General features: G+C 44.2%; 1 protein-coding gene across 1 annotated transcript in view; it reads left to right on the top strand.

Annotated features, from left to right (window-relative positions):
- ITIH5 (inter-alpha-trypsin inhibitor heavy chain 5) overlaps positions 1 to 13,807 on the top strand; it is a 90,200-nt gene that overhangs the window by 32,398 nt on the left and 43,995 nt on the right. Inside the window, exon 5 of the mRNA XM_006078065.4 lies at positions 1,573 to 1,823. Within this exon, the coding sequence (XP_006078127.3) occupies positions 1,573 to 1,823 (251 nt within the window). The remainder of the gene's footprint in view (positions 1 to 1,572; positions 1,824 to 13,807) is intronic.

Below are 13,807 nucleotides of genomic sequence, written 5' to 3' on the forward strand. Positions count from 1 at the left end.
GCCCCCTTCTCCTCTTGCCCTCAATCTTTGCCAGCATCAGGGTTTTTCCAGTGAGTCAGCTCTTCTCATCAGGTGACCAAAGTATTGGAGCTTTATCTTCAGCATAAAAGTCTTTTCAATGAGTATTTCCTTTAGTATTGTCTATTTTGATCTCCCTGCTCTCTGAGGGATTCTCAAAATTCTTCCCCAGCACCACAATTTGAAAGCATCAATTCTTGGGCACTCAGCCGTCTTTATGGTCCAACTCTCACATCTGTACATGACTATTGGAAAAACCATAACTTTGACTATCTTCTTTTTAAAAAAATTTCTTGATAAAAATCAGATGTTGATTGTTGATTCTCTGCTGTGAAGAAAGAGGATTCAGCAGATTTATAATACTCCCACTTCCTCTCTGCATTCCAAATTTTTGTATTATTTCTTTTTATTCTTCAGCATAAGCAGAGTTATACCATCCTAGATGAGCCCTGTTATCTTCAATGGTAGTATTCTCTCTCCTGAATGTCACCCGACCTTTTCTTTTCCTACTTAATCATTTACTTTTGCATTGTCAGAATTATCAACATTTAAATTCTGATCACAGGATCTAGAGAAAATGGTGTGGGCTTTATGAGGATTATTATTAATTTTTTTTACACTTCACAAATTGTTCAGAAGCATGCCACAGTTCTGTTTAGTTGGATCACAGCATGTATCTGCTTTCCTTTTTTAAAAAATGTTACTTTATTCATTAATTTATTTTGGCCACGCCTCATGTGGTATGTGGGATCTCAGTTCCCGGACCAGGGATCAAACCGGCAGCCCTGCGTTGGCAGTGTGGAGTATTAACCACTGGACCACCAGGGAAGGCCCTGTGTGTTTTTCCTTGACGTCACCTGTGTCAGTCATCTTCCCCTTTGCCCCCTCAGGTCTGCGTCAGGGAGAAAGAAGTAGAAGGGTTCCATGGTCTTTGAACTCTCTGCTCTTCAGGATTCCTCGAACCCTGTATAACATTCCTCTAGTGCAGGCGTTTGCTTCTCCTCCCAAAGCTAAATTCTAGTTTTTCTTTCTAATGTTGACTGAAAAAGTTACGTGCAACCTGGAAGTCAAGGATTATGTTTTCTTGGAGGCATTTTTGAGGACCATAGCCCTGGAGACCATATCTCAGGTAGCTCTGAGGGACTGTCCCAGAGAGGTAAGGGAAGACTAGGATATGGAGGAGGTTCTCCTGAAAAAATAAATGTAGTCGAACATCAGAACATGCCTGCTAATCAGAAAAAAATCCAGGTGAATGGTTTTAGTGCTTTTCTGTGTATGGGAAGGTGCAGGAGTCTGGGCTCATTGAAACAAGTCCTTAGTAAGTATGCACCTTAGCGACCTATAACTATAACCTATAACTAACTATAGGTCAGGCTCCTATTTCCCTCCATCCTTAAGCCCTTCAGGGTGCATCGTGGGGACGGCTGCAGTGGCTGGTGGCTTGTTGGTAGGGAATGCTGAGGGTTCTCACTGAGACCGCTTTGCTGGGACCGTCTTGGACCCGAGGGCTCCTGGCTTTCTCCGATCCCCTGTCGCCTTTTCTCTTCCTTCCAGGGAGAAGGGGACGGAGACATTCAGAGCTTCTGTGGTGCTTCCCAGCAAGGACAAGGCTGCCTTCCTCCTGAGTTACGAGGAGCTCCTACAGAGACGGCTGGGGAAGTACGAGCACGTGGTCAGCGTGCGACCCCAGCAGCTGGTGGGGCGGCTGACGGTGGAGGTGACCGTGCTGGAGAGGCCGGGCATCGCAGAGCTGGAGGTGCTGGGGCTGCAGAACAGCCGGCAGAGGGGCAGCGGCCGGGGGCCAGGTGAGAGGTGCCGGCAGGTGTGTTCAGGGGTCCCGGTGTTAAAGCCGATGGCGCCCCTGCCATCCAGGCCCAGGGTGAAGCAAGGATCTGAAAGCAACAGCCAAGCAAAGACAGTGCCCTGTGCATTTTTAAAGAAGATTTATTTATTTGGCTGCATCAGGTCTGGATTACAGTTCAGGGGATCTTTTGCTGTGGCATAGACTCTCTAGTTGTCCCGAGGCATGTGGGATCTTAGTTCCCTGACCAGGCAGATACTTTACCATTGGACTACCAGTAAAGTTCCAATAATGCCTTTTTTTAAAGCCATGCTCTATCAGGAGGTTTTACAATGTTCTAATCATCTCTCACTGTTGTGTCACTTCTGGGACTCTACCCTTGGTGAGACATCTAAAATGTTGGGATGATTATATATACGAATGTGTTTGATAATGTTTGTAGTAGCAAAAGCATTCCTTCATCCTAAATATTCAAGTACATGGATGTGATTAGTAAATTGGGGTTGTAAAAACAATTCGTCATATGATAAAGAAAAAAGAGACACATTTGTATGTACACTTTAATGTTAAATATTGTAACTGTGAAGCTGACCAAAGACTAGGAAGTCATATAAAATAATCATTTATGGGTGAGGGATGATGGGGTCATTTTCTAATACTGTTTTATTTTACCTTATTTTTAAATACTGTGTTATCAAAACAAACATTTAACATTAACAGAAACATCTAAATAATGTGCTATATTCTTTCTAAAATTAGAGAAAGATATGTACTGGAAATTTGATTTAGACACAGATATTTGTGTTCATCAGCAGGATCACTTAATTTGAGTTTTTCTCAGATTTTAATTTTTTTAAAGTTAACTAATTAATTAATTTTGGACTGTGCTAGGTCTTCATTGCTTCGTGTGGGCTTTATCTAGTTGTGATACTTGGATTTCTCTTGTAGATGGTAAACTCTAGGGCGAGCAGACTTCAGTAGTTGCTCCTTGAGGGTTTAGTTGCCCCAGAGAAGATAGAATCTTCATTCCGGGTCCAGGCGTTGAACCCATGTCCTCTGGGTTGGCAGGCGGGTTCTTAACCACTGGACCACCAAGGAAGTCCCCTTATATTTTAATTTTTTAAGTAGCACTCTTTGCTGAGATGATCATGAAAAATTCAATCTAATTGCTATATTAACGTCAACTAATAGTTTATATTTAATATTCACTTGCATTCAGCCTTATCCTAAATATATCTGTAAGGATTTTTATATATCCTGAATATATCTAACATCAAGTTGGATAATGAAACAGATGTGCCCCCAAAATTGCACCAGGGTTAAAATGACAAGACTTTGGGTACCTGTGATACTGAGGTCAGGGAAAGGCTGAGTGATAAGAGATCGCAGAAAATGCAGAACCTGAATTCAACCCCTGTGACTGCAGGAGGGTGCAGAGTCGCCCAAGAAGCCTTCTCGTACGAGAATATTTAGGGATGAGTTTGCAAGGAGACGAGAGAAATGCCTTGACACGAGGAATAAGAGAATGTCGTTAATCTTACTTGAGGGGAAAATAGTGAAGACCTGGAGCTGTTAGTGGGAAAAGTAAATGGAATGGAACCTGGTTGCGCCCCCAGCACGCAGTTCAGTGAACGACTCTGGATAAGAGAGGTAGTTTGCTCTCAAAGACTGGAGCGTGGATGCAGGTCTTTGTTAGAAGTTAACTCCAAGCATTGAGTTTGCAGTCTGTCCTGATCTCATCAAAAGTTAAAGATATTGTCAAGAGACCTGACATTCAGAAATGATATGAGATAAAAGACATCATTCTTAGATCATTGAGGTCACCATAGGTAGGGTTAATGGATTTGTGATCAGTTAAGAGTTAATATCCTTGAAAAAAATGACTTGGGCCTTGTGAGATCAGCTTACACATCTGTAAATAGGGATTATAACCGTCTCTCAGGGTCATTGAGAAGCTTTTGTGCCAAGTAAAATCTTAATCATCATCATTATTACAATTACCTTCTATTTAGTTTTTCCTCTCCAAATCTTATCTCTCCTATTAGATCATAAATGATTTTGAAACAAGACTTTGTCAGATTAACCTTTGTCGTCTTGTAATAGTTTTTTAAAAAATATTTATCATTTATTTATTTAGCTTCATCCAGTCTTAATTGTGGCATGTGGGATCTTAGTTCCCTGACCAGGGATGGAACCGAGACCCCCTATATTGGGAGCATGGAGTCTTAGCCACTGGACCACCAGGAAAGTCCCTCCGTACGGTATCAAACACTATGCCTTTTAAAGAGTAGATAGCTGATTAGGTGTCTGCAAAGTAGAGAAGAAAAGCGAAAAAAGAAATGAAAAAAATACACACCTAAACTAATAACAAAGAATGTTTTAAAATTTCATTTTTTCCTAATCATAATTTATCAGGAAATTATCCCACATGGGAAGGATGGTTATCCTGCTCTAGAAATGAAGTGCCTGTGTGCCCTGCTGGGTTCAGAACCACCATGACTCTTCCAAGATGTGTCTGTGTGGTGGTGTGTGGGTCATCCTGCAAGGGGTAGGTCTGAATCCTGATGGTTGTTTGTTAAGTTGCTCACTGCTTATCAGCAGGGCCTGTGGGAATCTCTGAGGAATGTTTCCAGACCATTGATCTCCTGGGAATTTGTTTATTTTTAAGAAAATTGTTTTCCTGGCTCTTTGCACCAGACCAGATATCTGGCCTTGCAGAGCGAGAGATCTCACGGGCCGTTCCCTGGACCAGGTGCGGTGGACTGGGGCCCTTTTTGCTCTTCAGTCCGGTCCAGAGCTCAGCTGCTGCTGTTCCTGCAAAACAGCCGCTGCAGGAAGGAGCCAGAGGCACAGGATACTGTGATTGTGCCTGGATGTTGTTGCATGTGTTCCAAAAGCACCCGGGCAGAGATGCAGCTAGAATAGAACTGAGACCAGGACGTGGGCTGCGAGCGTGTGAATGTGGACTGGAGCCAGTGCGGGCCGCTGAGGTCAGACTTCTGGATGTTCTCTGAGCAAATCTCTAGCCACTGGACCCTCTGATATCGTTAGGGAAGCAGTTCTAGATAAGAATGACTGTGTGCTAGCTACTAGACTCGGCTTGTGCACACCAGACTTCTAGGACAGCCCTCCCTGGGAGCTTTTGTAAAATACTTAGGGTGTGAGTTCAGATTCCATGTCTCCCCCTAGGTCCATAAAAAGAAGAGAAAGCCTAAAAGCTGTGGAACCTACTTTTGCCTCAGTTTCCTTGTCTGATGTGTTCGGCCCATGGCTATTGAACCATAAATGAATGAACTTTGTCTCAATGTGAAAGCCAATGCTGTGAGACGTAATTTGCAAGTCAAAGCATTCTACTTTCTGGATTATTAAAACAGTTAACTTGTGTGTGTGGTTCAAACTCTAACAGGTTACAAATTGGTGTTCAGTGCAAGACCACACTCCCTCTCTCTTCCTTCACCCTGCTTCCTTCTCCCTCAGTAACTTGATGATTTGGGGGCTCAATGGAACAAGAGTATTTGAAATTCATTCTTTTCTGGAGCATCCCTGGATGTCTGACGATCTTAAGTTATAACCTGGATAAATATTCCATCTATGTGATTGGTTTAAAGCTGGTTACTTCACTCTCTAGGTTAAAATCTCAAACTTCTTGTGGTCCTGTGGCACCTATTGCCCTTTCCATGATTCAAAAAAAAAAAAAAAAAAAACAAAGCAAAACAAAAAACTGGTTGGGGCCGTAAAATTTTCTTTTATGATCAGATCCCTGATGGCTCAGAGTAAAATAAAATGAGATAAACAATATTAGAAATAAGGTACCTTGCCTTTTTCATCTCCTTTGGCTTTGTATCAGTGATGCTCAAACCTGGCTATACCCTAGAGTCACCTGGAGAGGTTAAAAAAAAAAACAAAAAAACAGATGACTGAGTCCTCATTCAAACACTTGAATTAGAATTTACCCAGGTTAAGGCCTCGATAACTGTATTTTGAGGTGTGATATTCTGAGTCTATTCTATGAGAAACTGAAAATTTAATGAGTGCTTTTAATTTATTTATTTGTAATGCTCAAGAATAATGCTCAAAATTTTTCCCACCACTAAACAGATATGGCTCTGTGACTTGCATAGTTTATCCTTTATATTCTTTGCTTATTTCCTTTTAAAATTTTTATTTATTTACTTTTGGCTTTGCTAGATCTTCATTGCTGCGTCTGGCTTTCTCTAGTTGCGGTGGATGGGGTCTGCTCCCTAGTGGGGGTGTCCGGGTTTCTCGTTGCTGTGCTTCTCTTGTTGTGGAGCACGGGCTTTAGGCATGCGGTCTTCAGTAGCTGCGGCTCACCGGCTTAGTCGTTCCGGGGCATGTGGGATCTTCCCAAACCAGGGATTGAACCTTTGTTCCCTGCATTGGCAGGCAAATTCTTAACCACTGGACCACCAGGGAAGTCCTGTGCTTTGCTTTTTTTTAAAAAAGCAGTTTTATTGAGGCTAAGTTTGCATAGCATAAAATTTACTCATTTTAAGTCTTCTAACTCAGTGATTTTTGTACACTTGCAAAGTTGCGCAACCATCAGCCCAATCCAAGTTTAGAACATTCCTATCACCCCGAAAAGCTGTTTGTGCGTCTTTGCAGTCACTCCCTGTTCCAGCCTCAGCCCCAGGCAAACACTAATCCACTTTCTGTCTCTCTTTTCAGACAGCTGCATTTTTCAAAGCACCCCAGGTGGTTTTGACAGTTGGTAAATGTTAGGAGCCTTATTTTGGACCTCCCAGCAGAATGTATGGACATGAACTCTATTAGGATCCTGACCCATAGAAGCAGCTTTTTTTAGATGAATTATTTTATTCATTTATCTTTAACCATTTTAAAAGTTGAAGTACAGTTAATTTACAGTGTCGTGTCACTTCCAGGTGTACAACAAAGCGATTCAGTTATACGTACACGTGTATCTTTTTCTTCAGATCCTTTCCCCTTATGTACTGTCTGTGCTTAGCCGCTTACTCGTGTCTGACTCTTTGTGACCCCAGACTTTAGCCAGCCAGGCTCCTCTGTCCATTGAATTCTCCAGGAGATAACACTGGAATGGGTTGCCATTCCCTTCTCCAGGAGATCTCCCTGGCCCAGGGATCAAACTGGGGTCTCCTGTATTGCTGGCAAATTTTTTACTGTCTGAGCCACCAGGGAAGCCCATATATAGTAGTATATGTTAATCCCAAACTCTAATTTATTTCTTCCCTTACCCCACCTTCCCCCGTTTGGTAACCCTAAATTTGTTTTCCATGTCTGTGGGTGTATTTCTGGTTTGTATGTAAGTTAACTTGTATCTTTTCTGGAAAAAAAAGGTTTTTAGAACCCATACCCGCACTGCCGCCCCCGCCCCCACCAAGTGCTCTGCAAGGAATGTGTGCTCATTACCCTTTAACTGCCCAGGAACTCAGCCTACAGCGTGCTTTCTAATTGTATCACTTCTAGGTCAGCTTCCCATAAAATAATCCTAAGAACCAAGAAAGCTTCATTAGAAAGAAGAGAAGCACTCAAAATACAGTTTCATTACCTTTGATGTTGGAAGATGAGATTGTCAACTCTGCCGGGGTCTTTGAGGATGAATTTAATGACCAGTCTTGAGTCCTGCAAGCTCAAGTCACCTTTGACTGCAGGCTAGACTTGTGTGTATCTGCAGTGTCTTGTGTATCCGTAGACACCAGTGAGGAGTTGGTTGAATCTGTTTAAAGATCATATTTTTCTTTTCCTTTGCTTGGTCTGGTAACCTCCTGACCCTGCCATTTGATGGCTCTCGGGATTGTAATGGAGGCAACTAGCATGGTGCCTGCCATAGAATGGGTGGTCAGCAAGTATTTGTTAAAAGAATTTAAGAATAAATAACTGTCAGCAATGAAGATGCCATTGGGGTTTCAGCACCTTCCTGGTTTGTTGTTGCTCAGTTGCTAAGTTATGTCCGACTCCTTGCAACCCCATGGACTGACTGTATACAGCATGCCAAGCTTCTCTGTCCTTCACTACCTCTTGGAGATTGCTCAGACTCATGTTCCTTGGGTCAGTGATGCCATCCAACCACCTCATCCTCTGTCACTCCCTGCCTGGTTTAAGTTGGTTAAGTTCTCCAGATCTTGGGTGTGGCTCTTATTCTGTTGTGAAGGAGGGATTCGGAGGCAGAGTTTGGTTCCAGAAGACTTGTTACAAGAATATAGATCCCTCCCTTTTCCAGAATTGTCAGATAAAAGAGGGGATGCTGGGTTTAAATTTGAAACTCCAGGTAAACAACGGGTCCCATGCAGTATCTGAGACATGCTTATCCTAGAAAGTCACTGGTGGTGTATCTGAAATTCAGATGTGACAGGGCATCCTTTTTCTTTGCTAAATCTGGCTACCCTGCGCTATTAAAGGCTGCATTGTGACTAACGGTTCACTCCCAGCTCTGGTTCCCCGCTGCGTGTGTCCCTCCCCGGGATCCAGTCTCCAGGCTGCAGCTGGAAGGGTATGGCCCCACTTGGCCTCTGTACCTTTGCCAGGAAGCAATCTGGCTGTTACGTGAGGGTTTCCAACATTGTTCGGTGCAGAAATCACTGATGTATGAATCATTTGGCTCCACAGTCAGGTCTGTTTTGTTTTGTTTTTAATGCTAATAGGTGGACCCACGCTATCTCGTCTGGTCGTTGGCTGTAGCTGGGTGGGGGTCAGCTGTGAACAGGATGGCTCGGAGCCACCCGGGAGGGTGACCGTCTCTCTTTCACTTAATACTGGTGAGCATCGTCCTCTTCTTCAGGATGCCTCACTCTGCTTCTTCCTTTTCCCTGCTGTGTTAGTTTGCTATACGAGGTGGGATGTTGTCCGGGCAAATGGCACTGTCTGCCACAGGTGTGACTGAAACCAGGGGTGGAAGCATGTGCCATGTTTCGACTAGAGCACTGCCACACCCATCAAAACACTTTCAAGATGATCCTCTTGAAGGGCCCCTCCGTTCACCTGCCCGAGTGTGTGCCGATGTGTTGAGCCATGTCCACGTTAAACGTTCCAAGAGCTCACAGCGAGTCCTCACCGTGTTCCTGCTCTGTGCTACGATGTCCACCGCCCTTGTCACGGCCCTTGAAGAATTTAGAGTGGACAGTTTTAAAAAATTAACAAAAGTGTTTTTCTTTAATTGACATGCATTTGATTTGCAACGCTGTGTTAGTTTCAGGTGTACGACAAAGTGATTCAGTTTACGTCTACACATATCTGTTCTTTTTCAGGGACTTCCCCAGAGGCTCAGTGGTGAAGAATCCACCTGTCATGCAGGAAGCATAGGAGATATGGGTTTGATCCCCGAGTTGGGAAGATCCCCTGGAGGAGGACATGGCAACCCACTCCAGTATCCTTGCCGTGGACAGAGGAGCCTGGCAGGCTGTGGTCCATGGGGTCACAAAGAATCGGACATAACTGAAGTGACTTAGCATGCACGCAACCTTCTTTTCCAGATTCTTTTCCAGATAGTTTATTACCGAATATTAAGCAGAGATCCTTTTTGATTATTTATTTTATATATATTGTTGCTATTTAGTCATTAAGTCGCATTCAACTCTTTTGCAACCCTGTGGACTGTAGCCTGCCAGGCTCCTCTGTCTGTGGGATTTCCCAGGCAAGAATACTGGAGTGGGTTGCTATTTCCTCCTCCAGGGGAAGCTTCCTGAACCAGGGATCAAACTCACATCTCCTGCATTGCAAGCAAATTCTTTACTATTGAGCTGTCGGAGACACCCCATTTTATAGTATATATGTTAATCTCAAACGCCTGATTTATCCCTCTCCCCTTTCCTCTTTGGTAACCATAAGTTTGTTTTCTGTGTCTGATTTGATATTTGTGTATGATGCAAAATGATGATCACAGTAAACCTAGGTGACATCCCTCACAGTTACAGAATTTGTGTGTATGTGTGAGATGAGAACTTTTAAGATTGGCTCCCTTAGCAACTCCTAAATATGCACTGCTGCTGCTGCTGCTGCTGCTGCTGCTAAGTCACTTCAGTCATGTCCGACTCTGTGCGACCCCACGACAGCAGCCCATCAGGCTCCCCCGTCCCTGGGATTCTCCAGGCAAGAACACTGGAGTGGGTTGCCGTTTCCTTCTCCAATGCATGAAAGTGAAAAGTCAAAGTGAAGTCGCTCAGTCGTGCCCGATTCTTAGCGACCCCATGGACTGCAGCCTACCAGGCTCCTCCGTCCATGGGATTTTCCAGGCAAGAGTATGACTGTATTATTAACCTTAGTCACCATGGCGTAATTATATCCCCATCACTTTTTCCGTTAACACTCTGCCGATTGGCCTGAATTTGTCTTTTTGTCGATGACAGGAGGGTGGTTGCCCAATTATTCATTCCCTCTGTTGAAGAAATCTCCCCACTGGAGCCCAGGTGAGCAGGTGACATAAACAAACACAGGCAATTTGACCTCTTTTCCAAGGGGAAATGAGATGTTTGGAAATGCTTGTGTAAAATCCCCGGGTGTTGGCTGCTTTTCCCTGACAGTGGGCAAACCCAAGGCCCACAGGAAACAGAGGCCAGGAAATCCCCCATCAGTTGATCGAAAGGGGAGTAGTGTTCAACTGATGACCTTGACTGTGGTTCTTTGCTCTTAAATTGTTTCACCTTTAGATACTGTACATAGCAACTGGCTTTCCTTTCCCCCCATGTGGTTGTCTAGGAGGGGAATGTTTGTCTGTAAATAACATCCTGTTCTTTTCACCCTTTATGCAAAATAAACAATGTCTTATCATTACAAGATAGAATCGGTGGGGAAAATAGGAGTTTTTAAAGATTATTTGTTTATGTGGCAGTGCTGGGTCTTAGTTGTGTCGCATGGAATCTTTAGCTGCAGCTCTCAGACTCTTCGCTGTGGCGTGTGGGATCCAGTTTTCCGACCAGGACTCGAACCCCAGGCCCCATGTGTTGGGAGTCTTCGTCACTGGACCGCCAGGGAAGTCCCAAGAATAGGAATACTTCATACCACTTGTATGTGTGGTTCTTAACCTTAAGAGGGCTCCTTGGAGAATCTGGTGAAAGCTACAGACATCTGTCCCGAAAAAAGTATACAAGTACCGTTTCATGCCAAATTCTGTATATAATTTCAGGGAACTCTTGAGAAACCACTACCTCCACAACCTTTATAAAGGTTATTCCCTGTATGTGAAGTGAAAGTGAAAGTCGCTCAGTCGTGTATGTGTCCATGGAATTTTCCAGGCCAGAATACTGGGGTGGGCGGCCTTTCCCTTCTCCAGGGGATCTTTCCAACCCAGGGGTCAAACCCAGGGTCTCCTGCATTGCAGGCAGATTCTTTACCAACGGAGCCAGACATTGTTGAATTCCCTGTTATGAATGTTCTACATGATGTGCCTTTTTTTCCTCCCAATAATGAATATTTTTTTACTAAGTTTTCAGTGGTATAGAGAAACCCGCTATTGGAAAATGTAAACTATATGTTACCAAAATGTCTTTTTTTTCTCATGAGTTGCCTTTCATCCTAGACAGAATAACAAAGTGCTTCTTGAGGGAAAGAGGCTGGGGGCTAGTATGTATTAAGCATTTATTGTGTGTCTGGTGGGACTTCCTTGGTGGCTCAGACAGTAAAGAATTCACCTGCAATGCAGGAGCCACGGATTCAATCCGTGAGTCAGGAAGATCCCCTGGAGAAGGGAATGGCAACTGGCTCCAGTATTCTTGCCTGGGAAACCCTATGGACAGAAACCCCCTGGCAGGCTACAGTCCAGGGGGTCGCAAAGAGTCTGACACGACTTAGCAACAGCACCATCCTTAGTTCCTTTTAGATGTGATGTCATTTGATTCTGACCATGATTCTATGATGTGGATTTGAAAGACATGGAACTAAGGCTCAGAGATGTTAAGTCAGTCTTTTGAGTCTATCAAACTCTGGAGCCCACTTCCCTTGATATTGTATGGGTTCTAAAAAACACATATTTTCCAGTTAAAAAATATGGGACTTCAGACAAGAAGAAGGCCTTGTGGGGATGCTGATGACCTGAGAAGCAGGGCAGAGTGGGTGGAGACAGACCAGTTGGTGCATCTTCAGGGGCTGCCCTCGAGGCAGTCCTGTGCCCGTGAAGGTCACCTTGCAGGAGACCACTCTTGCTTGGCTGAAAACAGGGAGATGGCATGAGAAGACACAGCTTCCTCCAATTCAAAGTAATCACGAAGTTCACTGCTAGCCCTGACCAAGTGGGTGTGAAGAAGGGCAAGCCAGGATATGTGGGTTCTCATGAGAAAAGTGGGTCAGATTCTCATTCTCTTGGTCTGCTCCCAACCTGTTCCCTTGCACTCTTCATTATGTTTAGGACACATCCCATGATTGCTGAGGGCCCTGCTAATAAATTAGCTCATTGTGCTTCCGATTTTGCGGCAGGCAGCAGGACCCCTGTTCACGCGGAAGAAAAGCTAAATAGTTCTATTCTGCTTTTCGATCTTGGTCAGTCATTAGGGCAGCCTCATTGATTTTTTTCTCTCTCTAATAAAAAGAGGATTTTATGTTCTAGAAATACTTCTCTGGAAGTTTTCCCAGTGGGCCTTTATATTTTTTTTGATAGGTAGTGGAAAATTCTCTGGGTCACATTGACTGTCTGATACTTAGTGGGTGGAGGTCAACCTCAGGAACTGGGCTTCTTGGTGAATAACCCAGTTGGGAATCAACCCACTCTTTGAGCACATAAAAGAAGCCCATTTATAGGAATCTCATGAATTTTCATCACGCACTAGCAAACATCAGAGGTCAGTAGGAAACTAAAATAATAATACACTATCCTTTCTCATGGCTTATATCAAAGAGGCTAGTCAAATTGATTATGAAGAGAGAAATTATACTTTTTAATCCTTGGTGCTTTCATTCAACTATGAATGGTATTAATTCAGGGTAATTGTAAAGACCATTTCAACAAGAAAGACTTGGAACATGAAATGGTAGGTACGTCCTGGCAGCGTTGTTGTTCAGTCACTCAGTCGTGTCCAACTCTTTGCCACCCCATGGACTGTGCATGCCAGGCTTCCCTGTCCTTCACTGTCTCCTGGAGCTTGCTCAAACTCATGTGCATCGAGTCAATGATACCATCTAACTATCTCATCCTCTATCGCCCCCTTCTTCTGCCTTCAGTGTTTCCCAGCATCAGGGTCTTTTCTAATGAGTTGGCTCTTTGCATCAGGTGGCCAAAGTATTGGAGCTTCAGCTTCAGCATCAGTCCTTCCAGTGAACATTCAGGGTTGATTCCTTTACGATTGATTGGTTTGTTCCCCTTCACAGTGTAAAGATAATGAAATCTCATTTGTGTCAACTTGGAAGGTTAGAGAGAATCTAATGCTGCCCGCTCACATACGTCAAAGGCACACCACCATTGTCCGTGCAGGGGCCAGCATCACCTGGGAAGCCTTGTGAAAATACGCATCCCTGGGTCCCACCTGCAGGGTTTCTGGGATGAGCCCAAGAACTTGTATTTCTAGCAAGTTCCCAGGTGATGGCTGCTGGTCCAAAACCACAGTAGAGCTGGTCTGTATCACCTGGCAGATGATGAACTCATCTAGGGTTTGCTGGAGCACTGCTAGAGAGACGAGTTGTGAAACTGCCTCTGCCAACAGGACATCTTTCTTAGAGCTGAGGGATGCGGAGGTCTTCCCTGGTGGCTCAGTTGGTAAAGAATCTGCCTGCCAAGCAGCAGACTGCCTGCAGTGCAGGAGACCTGGGTTCAGATCCCTGCGTCAGGAAGATTCCCTGGAGAAGAAAATTCCATGGGCTGAGGAGCCTGGTGGCTACAGTCCATGGGGTCACAAAGTCGGACACAACTGAGCCTGCACACTTAGGGACGCTACACAGGAAATGTGCCCCTGTACCTCTGTCCCTGGTCCTCGTTCTGCCGGCTAGTACACTGTGTAATACCACCAAGTATTACCCTGAATGTATAAATGGCCACACAAAAAGATTTACCCTAAGGCAGAGGTCCACTTG

Source organism: Bubalus bubalis, chromosome 14 (assembly GCF_019923935.1).
Source record: "Bubalus bubalis isolate 160015118507 breed Murrah chromosome 14, NDDB_SH_1, whole genome shotgun sequence".
Classification (NCBI taxonomy): Eukaryota; Metazoa; Chordata; class Mammalia; order Artiodactyla; family Bovidae; genus Bubalus; species Bubalus bubalis.